At 51.3% G+C, this 12,096-nt stretch overlaps 1 protein-coding gene across 3 annotated transcripts in view; it reads right to left on the bottom strand.

Moving 5' to 3' along the window:
- SLC6A6 (solute carrier family 6 member 6) overlaps positions 1-12,096 on the bottom strand; it is a 138,803-nt gene that overhangs the window by 47,437 nt on the left and 79,270 nt on the right. For 2 of the 3 annotated variants that reach the window (XM_029601379.1, XM_029601381.1), the window contains exon 5: positions 1,686-1,818. The exons of the other annotated variant lie outside the window; for it this stretch is intronic. In XM_029601379.1, coding sequence (XP_029457239.1) covers positions 1,686-1,818 — 133 coding nt within the window. The remainder of the gene's footprint in view (positions 1-1,685; positions 1,819-12,096) is intronic. 3 annotated transcript variants of the gene reach the window in all.

The raw sequence follows: 12,096 nt of genomic DNA, 5'->3' as shown, positions 1-12,096 counted from the left end.
TGCATGTTTCAGTTTTTTCTAACTATTTTTCTCATTTTCTCAAAGTTTCCCTTTTGAAAGTTTAGTGCTAGAGCTGTGGATTTACCTACTGTCCCCCTCCCAGTCATTAATTAAAATTTCAGCATGTTATGATCACTATTGTCAGGTGGCTACCAGAGCTAAAATCTACACACTTCACAGAACAGCTCTGCATCCGGGTTCCAGCATTAAAATCTCCACATAACAGGGGACAACTCTGCATCCGGATATGAGAGCTAAAATCTCCACATAGCAGAGATCAGCTCTGCTTCCGGGGACCATAAACATTCCAACCAAAGGGACCAGATGCAGCCTTCAAATCATGTTCCAGCCATATTCTCCATCAAGTTGGAAGACTTTTAATTCCAGGAAGATAATGGTGGAAGTTCTTGTAATATTGTAAGAACAGCACAGAGTCTATAAGGCTCCTGCATCAGATTTCATAGAGCTAGGACCAGTAGTAGATAAATGAGGACATGCAAATAAGTGCATGTAGAAGGACTTGCAAAATGATCTATGAGACTCTCAAACACTCCTATAAAAGCTTGTTCTGCACTGTAGACTCCTTAGACCTAGTTACATATCCTTCACAGATAGAATAACAGAGGGTCAAACAAAGATACTGCTGACTTCATAGGCAAAAAAAGGCCAAACTAGGGCTTCCTGACCCTGTCCTGGTGACCTCACAGCCAGTCAGGTTTTCAGGATATCCATGGGGTAGATTTTAAAAGGTGCACGCGGACGTACATGTGTGCTCGCTACCCGGTGCGCACACATGTACGCCCAATTTTATAACTTGCCGCGCTGCCTTCCCCCGTTCCCTACCCCGCCACCCCACCTTCCCTTCCCTTCCCCTACCTCCCTCGCCATTTCTCCCCTACCTTTTTCTGTTTCTTGTTTTAAAACTTACTTCAGCCCTGGGGGCTGAAGAAAGTTGCGCGTGCCGGCCGACTGCTGTTGCGCGATCCCCCGCACAGCAACAAATGGCTGCTGTGCTGGGAGCCCCATACCCCGCCCCTGCCCCCGGATACCCCGCCCATGCCCCGCCCCTTCCTGCCCCTTTAGTAAAGCCCCGGGACTTACACGCGTCCCGGGGCTTTACGCGTGTCGCCGGTCCTTTTGAAAATAAGCACGGCGTGCGTAACCTTTTGAAAATCCGGCCCATAGTGAATATACATGAGATAAATTAAATGCACTCAAGAGCCAATATATGCAAATTTTTCCATGCATATTCATTGTGGCTATCCTGAAAACTTGACCGGCTAGGGACTCCAGGACAGATTCAGGAAGCCCTGGCCTAAACTGTTCCTAGAGGTTTGATCCAAAGGCTCACCAATTGTCCTGTATAATGAGCCACTCACTCTACCTCCAACACTGCTGGGGTCAATCAGCTGCTTGTGTTTATTGGAGGGGCTTTCTTACCGTCCTAACTGCAGAAGAGCAAAGGTCTCTGCAGTATTAGCACCGTTCTTTACATCGTGTAGTCATGCATAGAATTACTTGAAGGGCCCCTTAGAATAGAAAGTGATCCAGCACTCAGATTCTTCCTGGTTATGTCCTCACTCGAGAATGTCCAGCATCCAAATTCTGCCCAACAGTGCAAAATAATCTGACTCTACTATCCTGGAGGATAAGAGTCAGACATCAAAGAAGAAATAAGGACTCACTTTCCCAGTTGACCTGATTCCTTTCCAAATACAGAAGAAGCAAATCATCCACACGAGGAGAAGACACAGTGCCAGGTCCCACTTCACAACACCCACGTCTTCAATGCCCGTGGAGAGACTTAACACCTTCCGCCTAAAGTGGAGCATCAAAAAAACAAAACAGGACTAGGAATCTATGCACATCCACTGTGTCATAAGAGGCAGGACAGAATGATTAGAAGGTTGTTTACAGGCCTCTCTAGTTTAATCCCCAAACATAGTTCATTTACTTTTTATCAAGGCAGGAATGAATGCAAATTATATAACAGAGAGCAGGACATTTATGCCAAACACATAACTGATCTCACTAATGGAGTGTAGTATACCACTGGAAGGTGCTGGAATCTCCATCACTGGAACTTCTTAAGAGGAGATGAGATAAACATCTGTATAAGATACTTAGGGGGTACCATTTTCAAAGCCTTATTTGAGAATTACATGGGTGAAATTGGAGGTTATGTGGGTAGAATGGCTGAATCTGCCCCTTGATTTTTAACTGGCTAAAAGTACATGTGCGCTTTCACAAGGAGTCTTATATTTTTTTAACGTAATGAAAACATGCTGCCTGGATACTTTTCTATACAGAAGAATGTCTCAAGGTCATGGCAGAATTAGAGCATCAATGCCTTCTGCTCCATGTCCTCTCCAATGGCTGTAAAAATGAGACGTCTTGGCGTTTTGCCTGGTCGCCATCAAGCCCATATGAGAATGTCCCCATGTTTTGTGGATGAAACACATCACCACTTCTGGCAGCTCCCATTCCCCAGCATCTAATTTTCATCAACTGTGAAAACCTACTTGAATATTGTCCACCCCGGCGATGTGAGACACCACTATCTTCTCCAAGTTCTGTTCCACCCAAAGAATCAACTCTTGGGCCTCTTGAGCCACTGCCCGACTCTTGCTTTCTCCCTGCCTGTTGAGATAGGCTACCGTCCTTGCATTGTCCAATAGGAACCACAAGGGCCGGCCGTGTAACCAAGTCAGAAAGGCAAGAAAAGTGTCATGCACCATCCTCGTCTCTAACTGATTGATAGACCATGAAGCCTCCTGCTTTGACCAATGGCGCTGCGCCGAATGATTCTGATATGCTGCTCCCCAACTGGAAAAGTTGGCATCGGTGGTGAGTATCACCCAAACTGGAACTTCTAATTCCACATCACACTCCAGACTGGCCTGAATAAGCCACCACGAAAGACTAACACTGCCTTCCCCCTTGAGAGGAAGGGGGAGATGGAACTCCTCTGATAACGGATTCCAGCAGGAAAGAAGAGCTTTCTGAAGAGATTGCATATGCGTGAATGCCCAATGCACTAGCTTCAATGTAGATGCCAATGAACTTAGGACCTGTAAGTAGTTCCAGACCTTGGGTATCAAAAAATTTAACAGGTGTTGTTGCCACTTCAGCAACCTCACTTCCATGATAAACATTCTCCCCTCCAAACTGAGCTCCCAGAAATTCCAGTGTCTGAAAGGAAACGAGATGGTTCTTCGTTTGATGCACCACCAGCTCAGAAACATCAACCGCATCAGTACTTTCTGAACCGATTGCTGACAGAGGTCTTCTGATTTCTGAGAAACCCTTTGGCTAGCTTAGTATTGAAGTAGGCTGCTAGGCACACCAACGACTGGGCCGGACCCTAGTTGCTCATGCCAGATTTTCCCTGCAACCCAGGGTCCATATCCCCTGCATGACAAGAGGAACAGCCTGCTGACCTAATACCTTTGAAATTGCCTGAATTAGCCAAGCATACATACAAAGATGCACTAAAAGGTCTTCCTTTCATCGTGCTACAGCCAGGACCCCCATCACCTTGGTGAACGTCTGCAGTACTGGCCTAACCCAAATGGGAATGCAAGAAACTGAACACACTCTCACAGCCACCTAAAGTGAAATAGTCCTTGATTCACCTTCCTGAAGGGAATAAGTATATATGCGTCTGTGAGAACCAGAATAGCCAGAAACTCTCCCCTTTGTGACAGCTGCAAGCACCAAACAGAGAGACTCCATCTGGAAATGTGGCACTCACAGAACCACCTGCACCTCCTCAGCAGGGGCAGTTCTATAATAAAGCAGGGTGAGGCGACCGCATCAGGCGGCAAACTTAGGAAGTGGCAAAAACTGCCTCCCCAAACTCTTCTAATGGCACCCTCACCCTGCCATCAAAACAAGAAAGGACCCGAGGGCCTCCATGGATAGTCCTAGGGGTATTCTGTGCTACTGCAAAGTGCAGAATTTGCGCAGAATTCCCCCCCCCCCCCTGCGCAATCGGGGTCTCCTCCGTCTTTGCCATTTTCTGTGCAGAATAAAATGGCAAAGATGGAGGACACGCTGGTGTTCCGCAAGTGGAGCGTGTCCCACTCACAACGAAGATGAAGGCACCGGCATGCTGCAAGCAGAGCTTGTTCTGGTCACAGCAAAGATGAAGGCTCTGGTGTGCTGCGAGCAGAGCTCATCCCACTCATGGCAAAAATGAAAGCCCCGGTGAGATTAAGTTTGTGAAGAGGAGTGTGTGTGTGTGTGTGTGTGTGTGTGTGTATGTGTATGTGTGAGAGATTGCGAGCCTGGGGGGATGAGAGATCATGTGTGAGGGGGGGAGAGGGGGGCGGGGGGGGGGGGGCAGATTGGGTGCCATCTCATCCCTTGCCTCAGGCAGCAGATTGCCTTGAGCCACCCCTGCTCCTCAGACATAGAGAGTCTTCTGCCTTTGGGCCTCAAATTAAATGGAATCCCATCTTCTGCCCTGCTCCTTCAGGTAGTTGAGCGAACCACCTCTAGTTTGTAGGGGCAGCGCAAGGAGGGCTCATGTAAGCTCCATGGATCTCCCGAGAAAAATCTACAACAATGAAAATAAGGATCCACTGGTCTGCTGCTATCCAGATTCCCACTGCAGAAAAGCGGGCCAACCTCGGCGTTTCCACTCATGATGGCGAGCTAGGTTCACCCTTCTGGCTTTGCTAGCAACTTCAGCCAACGCGAGGTTCCAAGGTCCTTCAGTTGCAGGCGGGATCTGAAGCTCTGCATATCGATGTTCTCGTTTCACAGGGGCCGCAGGTTGTGGAGCTATATCCCTTCCCACCATGGCCAGTGCCACTATTAGTCAGGGTCATGTGAAAGTTTGCAAGACAGACTTAAACTCATATTTCTGGTAGTTCCAGCTTGGCCTGGAGGCCATGGTATCCCGATCTGCAGAGGTTACTGGTTGGCAATCCTCTCAAGCAGCCACCCTGGCCAAATCTATTGTGCAAGGATCCATTCTATATGAGATCCGGGTCGATTTTCTCTTTCAATTTTTGAAGTATGTTTATTCTGCTGCAGTGATTCCACATTGCACCAGGCTGGAATGTTTTTTTCTACGTCTCTGGCTTATGTTAGCATTTGGAGTGTTTTCAAGGCCTGGTATAGAGTTTGAGGTTCTCAGACTCTCAAAGTGAAAATTCCATTAATTTTTTAAAGTTCATGTTGCAGTTCCAGTCAAGCACCTCGCGACCAGACCCTTACCTTCTCTACCCCGCGGGACGCCACCCGAGCCGCCGGATCTGCTGGGCCCGGTCGGACCTGCATCACGGCGTCTCCACAAGGGAGACGCCGCCGAACACTGCTGACCCCGCCCCTTAGGTTTTCACGCGTGCGTGTGCGGAGGGCACCCTTTTAAAGGGTCTCCGGCGCGAAAGCCTTGCCGGCCCCCCGCAATGACGTCAGACGCCGGGGGAGGATTTAACCCCGGCATCTAAACCTGGAACTTTGCCTTGCAACGTGGTCGACTCCTGTGAGTAGTAAGTTTCCTGTTCCTGCTCGTCTGCCTGCCTGATCCTGCCCATCTGTTCCTGTTCGCCTGCCTGCCTGATCCTGCCCGTCTGTTCCTGCTCGCCTGCCTGATCCTGCCCGCTTGTTCCTGTCGCCTGCCTGCCTGATCCAGCCCGCCTGTTCCTGTCGCCCTGCCTGCCTGCTTCAGCCGCCTGCCTTGAACCTGGTCTGTCTACTCGTCTACGCCTTCAGCCGCCTGCCTTGAACCTGGTCTGTCTACTCGTCTACGCCTTCAGTCACCTGCCTCGAACCTGGTCTGTCTACTCGCCTACGCCTCCTGCCGCTCTCCTAAGTCCCAGCGGTCTGGGTCCCTACGGGCTCCTCCTGGGGGGACCGCGGACTTCCAGGGCAAAGCCACCTAAGTCCCAGTGGTCCAGGCCTCCACAGGACCCTCCTGGAGGGGTCATGGATCTCCAGGGTGAAGAGCCGTTCTCCCACAGTGGCGATACCGCCTACCGACCTACGCCATCAAGCGGAAATCCACGTCAGTCCCTCTCCGCCGGTTGGACCAAGGATCCACCTCCTGATTCCCAACAGTTTGCAAGGCCATGGATCCGGCGGATCTCGCTGGTCTTCAAGCTATACCTGGGATAGCACAGTGGATACAGCAGCAACAGCACTGTTTGGACGCCTTGGCAGCCACAGTAGAGCGCTTGGCTAACTGGCTGGACGCCGAGGTTCCGGAACTGGCTAGAGAACTGACACCAACTCCGGTGGTGACTATTCACACTCCCACCCAGCTTCCAGCTCCGTCCCGCTTTTCTGGGGACGCGAAAGCCTGTCGGGGTTTTCTGAACCAGTGCTTCGTGCGGTTCTCATTGCTGCCCCCACAGTTCCCCACAGACTCTGTTAAAGTGGCCTACATCTTCTCCCTCTTGGACGGACGGGCGTTGCATTGGGCTTCACCCATGTGGGAGCGGAATGACTCCATGCTCCATAATCTGTCGCTATTTGTGGAGAATTTCAAATTGGCCTTTGATGAGCCTGCTCGCATGGCCTCCGCAACCTCGGAGTTGCTTCAGCTACGCCAGTGTGCGCGCCCCTTGGCAGAGTATGCCCTTGAATTTCGCACCTTGGCGCTGGAAGTCGGGTGGCGTGACGACGCCTTACGGGGAGTATTTCTAGAAGGTCTCGCGGCAAGGATCAAAGATGAGCTAGCCACTCGAGACCTCCCCGAGTACCTCAACGCCCTAATTGATGTCGCCGGGCGCATTGATCGGCGCCTCCAGCAAAGGGCCAAGGAAGGGAGACCGTCGCGTTGAATGGTTCCCCTGGCTCCCGCCTTCGCTAGGCCTCTGATGCTGACTACCAAAGCCACCTCGGCACCCCCGGAACACCCCACGGAGGAACCTATGCAATTGGGGCGTACTTCATTGTCCCCTGAGGAGAAACGACGCTGCCGAACACTGGGGTTGTGCCTATACTGCGGTGGGAAAGGCCACTTCCTGAACCAGTGTAAGGAGAGGGCGGAAAACTCCAAAGCCTAGAAGGATCCGGGGAGCTACTTCTAGGTTGTATCACTTCTGCTCCTCAATGTACTATACCTATAACCCTGAAGTACCCGGGAGGCTCGTTCGAGACCTTGGCCTTCATCGACTCCGGTGCAGGGAGGAACTTTATTCTCCAAGAGCTAGTACAACAACTCCAGATCCCCACGCGACCCCATGTACCACCGCTGCTGATCACTTCCATCTGGGGCACGGTGCTTCCTGGCAGCATCTCGACGGTCACTGCACCCGTTACCTTGCAGACCGGGATCCTGCACACAGAGAAAATCTCATTCCTGATCCTGGAAAAAGCTGTACATCCAGTGGTTCTCGGACTACCCTGGTTGCGACAACACTCTCCGGTAATCCATTGGGACTCTTTGCAGATCGCTCAGTGGAGTTCTCATTGCCTTCGGAACTGTATCAAAGCTCCCCAGATCCGGCAAGTAACTTTGGCACAGACGGACTTGTCGCCACCAACCCCATATGAGGAGTTCACAGACGTATTCTCTAAGGAAAAGGCAGAGATCTTACCGCAACATCGTCCGTTCGACTGTGCAATAGAGCTTCTACCAGGTACCACGCCACCCCGGGGAAGGGTGTATCCCTTGTCTCGTCCGGAGACGCAAGCAGTGATGAAATATATCACTGAGAACCTCGCCAAGGGGTTTATCCGTCCCTCCAAATCCCCCGCTGGGGCAGGATCTTTCTTTGTAAGGAAGAAAGATGGGTCTCTGAGACCTTGTATCGATTACTGGGGCCTGAACGCCATCACTAAGAAGGATCGTTATCCATTGCCGCTGATCCCTGAACTCCTGGACAAACTTCAAGGAGTCAGAGTCTTTACCAAGCTGGACCTAAGAGGGGCATACAACCTGGTCCGGATCTGTCTCAGGGATGAATGGAAGACGGCCTTTAACACCCGGGACGGGCATTACGAGTACTTAGTAATGCCATTTGGTCTATGTAATGCCCCAGCCGTCTTTCAGCACTTAATGAACGAAGTATTGCGGGAAATGCTGAACTCCTCCGTCATCGTGTATTTAGATGACGTTCTCATTTACTCAAAAGATTTGAACTCTCATCGTCAGCATGTGAGGCAAGTGTTGCAGATTCTCCGGGACAACCATTTATATGCAAAACTAGAGAAGTGCTTGTTTGAAAGAGAATCATTATCATTTCTGGGATACATCATCTCCACAGCAGAGAAAGTGTCAGCCATTAAGGGGTGGCCATGCCCCACGGGCCTCAAGGCCCTGCAATAGTTCCTGGGGTTTGCAAACTTCTATAGACACTTTATACCTCAATACTCACGCTTAGTAGCACCCCTCACGGCATTGACCAAAAAGGGTGTGGATGCTCGAGTGTGGCCCGACGAGGCTTGTCAGGCCTTCTAGAAATTCAAGGAGGTCTTCCTGCTGGAGACCTGTCTTCATCACCCAGACCCCCTTCGTCTATTCATTGTAGAGGTAGAAGCCTCCAGCATAGCAGTAGGAGCCGTGCTGAGCCAAGTCTCTAGCGCAGGTCGGTCGATGCCCTGTTCACACTTCTCCAGGAAATTTAGCCCCGCCGAGTGCAATTACAGTATTGGGGACAAAGAACTCTTGGCCATCAAGCTGGCATTTGAGGAGTGGCGACACTGGCTGGAGGGAGCCAACCACCCCATCACAGTGTATATGGATCATAAAAACCTGGAGTTCTTATGCCAAGCTCAACGACCGAATCCCAGGCAGGCCCGCTGGTCTCTGTTTTTTAATCGATTTAATTTCATACTCCGATACCGGCCAGCTTCAAAAAATATCAGAGCGGATGCTTTATCCCACAACTCCATCATGGAGGAAAAGGAAGAACCGCCACAGTACATCATTGACCCCGCTAAGGTCAACCTGTCCAGCACCATGGTTACTGCCCTGGAAAGGGTGGTCGTTCCACGCAGAGACTGCAAGGTCTTAAGATGGGCTCATGATTCCCTCACAGGGGGACATGCGGGCAGAGAGAGAACTCTAGACCTCCTTAACCGCTACTATTGGTGGCCCAACGTAAAACGGGATGTTCAACTCTACGTGGATTCTTGCCCCACATGTGCCAGGCAGAAGCCTTTAAACAGTCGTCCCTGGGGACTCCTACAGCACTTGCCGATACCAGCCGAGCCTTGGACCCATATAGCCACCGATTTTGTGGTGGAACTGCCACCCTCAGAGGGAAATACGGTCATTTGGGTCACGGTGGACCGGTTTTCCAAAATGGTCCACCTGGTTCCTCTGCCCAAACTTCCGACTGCACCCGAATTGGCTATGCTATTCGCCCAGCACATCTTTCGAGTACATGGCCTTCTGCAAAGCATAGTGTACGACCGTGGGCCCCAGTTCACTGCCCGGTATTGGCGAGCATTATGCAAGAAGTTTGGGGTACAGTTAAACTTGTCTACTGCATTCCACCCCCAGAGCAATGGGCAAACAGAATGGATGAACCGGTCGTTGAAAGTCTTTCTTCGTAGCTTTGCAAACCAGAGACAAGATAATTGGACGACGCTACTCCCATGGGCTGAGTTTTCTTATAATAATCACTCACACTCTGTTACTGGGAAATCTCCCTTCCAGGTTGTGTTTGGGCACAACTCAGACCTCTGGTTCCTATACCTACGCCTGTTCCATCGCCGGCAGCTCAATCTGCAGCCCATCTTGCACATAACCTCTGGAGAACCGTTCAACTACAGCTCTCAGAGGCAGCAAAACGATCTCAAAAGGTGGCCGACCGTCATCAGCGCCCAGCACCGGTCTTTTTGCCTGGGGATAAAGTCTGGTTGAGCGCCAAGAATCTCCATTTACCTGGTCCGTCCCGGAAATTGGCGCCCAGATATTGTGGACCGTTCCGGGTAGCAGAGAGGGTAGGGCTGGTGTCTTACCAACTTCGCCTACTCTCCTCAAAGCGTGTCCACAATGTGTTTCATGTATCTTTGTTGAAACCAGTGAGGCTCTCCAAATTTCATCATCCTGAACCTGATCCAATCGCTTCCACGGTACAAGACGATGCAACCTATCAAGTGCGTAAAGTATTAGACGTACATTTTCATCGTCGATGCTGGGAGTACCTTCTGGCCTGGGAAGGGCTGTGGACCAGAGGACAACACTTGGGAGCCCACTCGGAATATTTTGGATAAATCCTAGTTGCTCCAGTTTCACCAAGACAACCCGGGTAAACCCGGTCCACTGCGGAGGGGGCGTAAGAAGTGGGGTACTGTTGCAGTTCCGATCGAGCACCTCGCGACCGGACCCTTACCTTCTCTACCCCGTGGGACGCCACCTGAGCCGCCGGATCCGCTGGGCCCATTCGGACCTGCATCGTGGCGTCTTCACGAGGGAGATGCCGCCAAACACTGCTGACCCCGCCCCTTAGGCTCGCGCGCGGAGGGCACCCTTTTAAAGGGCCTCCGGTGCGAAAGCCTTGCCGGCCCCCCGCGATGATGTCAGATGCCGGGGGGGGATTTAACCCCGGCGTCTAAACCCGGAACTTTGCCTTGCAACGTGGTCGACTCCTGTGAGTAGTAAGTTGCCTGTTTCTGCTCGTCTGCCTGCCTGATCCCGCCCGTCTGTTCCTGTTCACCTGCCTGCCTGATTCTGCCCGTCTGATCCTGCCCGCTTGTTCCTGTCGCCTGCCTGCCTGATCCAGCCCACCTGTTCCTGTCGCCCTGCCTGCCTGCTTCAGCTGCAAGCCTTGAACCTGGTCTGTCTACTCGTCTACGCCTTCAGCCACCTGCCTTGAACCTGGTCTGTCTACTTGTCTACGCCTTCAGTCACCTGCCTCGAACTTGGTCTGTCTACTCGCCTACGCCTCCTGCCGCTCTCCTAAGTCCCAGCAGTCCGGGTCCCTACGGGCTCCTCCTGGGGGGACCGCGGACTTCCAGGGCGAAGCCACCTAAGTCCCAGTGGTCCGGGCCTCCACAGGATCCTCCTGGAGGGGTCACGGATCTCCAGGGTGAAGAGCCGTTCTCCCGCAGCGGCGATACCGCCTACCGACCTACGCTATCAAGCGGAGATCCACGTCAGTCCCTCTTCGCCTGTCGGACCAAGGATCCACCTCCTGATTCCCAACAGTTCAAGTTCTCGCCTCTTCTAAGAGGGCAAGTCAATAGAGTGCCTTAGTCTCCCCCTCCGGAAGTGTCTTGATTCATGAAGGGAGTTAAGAATCTTTGACCTTGTAGAACCTTAATCTGGTTCTGGATTCTTGGTGGCTCTTGCCCTTCAACCACTACAAAGCCTCTCCTTGAAGCTACTTTCCTTAAGGTCAGTTTTTACTATGTGTGACTCTGAGGGCGATGCAGTTCCGGACCTACCTTTTGTTGCCGAAAATGGTTTTGAAGTTTCATTTGAATTGGTCTATTTCTCCTGCCTGTGCTGGACAGGAATAGATATGAGAGTGTTTATTGTTTCTTGCATACCTTGGACGTTGAGTGACATCTGAGATGATGTTTGAAGGCTACTAAACACATGTCAGGAAGTCAGATTGATTGTTTCTGCTCCATGGTGGAGGTAAACAAGGGGAACTGGCAACGTGGGCAACTATAGTCCATTGGCAAAAGGATGTCATCACGGCCACCTGTCTGGATGCCGAGATTCCTTTCTTTAAGCAACTTAGACACATTCTGCTAGGGCTCAGGCACTATTGTGGATGGAGTCTTGATTATCAACTCCAGCCAAGGTTTCCTGGGCAGCGATGTGGTCTTTCTTGCATACCTTTGCAAGTCTTCTGCTTGGACATTTGGGCTTTCATAAGTGCAGTCTTAACTGGACCACGGGCAGCCTCCCATCCTGTTTGGAAGTATCTTTGCTACTTCCCAATTGTGGGGGTTGGCCTGCCTGAGTGAACAGGAAGAAGAAATTACTACTTACCTGATAATTTCCTTTTCTCTAAGGAAGGCGAGTCAATGTCTGACCCACCCTTGGCTGCCGATTTTTGCCTTTGGTTCACACTTTAGATGCAGACTTTGCAGGGTGTTGTTCCTGCTATTCGATGGAGGACTGGTAAGTGTTTTTACTGTTTTACCTGGTCCCTCAGTTTAGTGAACGTTAATCCTTTG

This window comes from Rhinatrema bivittatum, chromosome 4 (assembly GCF_901001135.1).
Source record: "Rhinatrema bivittatum chromosome 4, aRhiBiv1.1, whole genome shotgun sequence".
In the NCBI taxonomy this organism is placed as follows: Eukaryota; Metazoa; Chordata; class Amphibia; order Gymnophiona; family Rhinatrematidae; genus Rhinatrema; species Rhinatrema bivittatum.
Note: the sequence above shows the minus strand (reverse complement) of the source record. Positions and strands in the feature narration are given on the sequence as shown.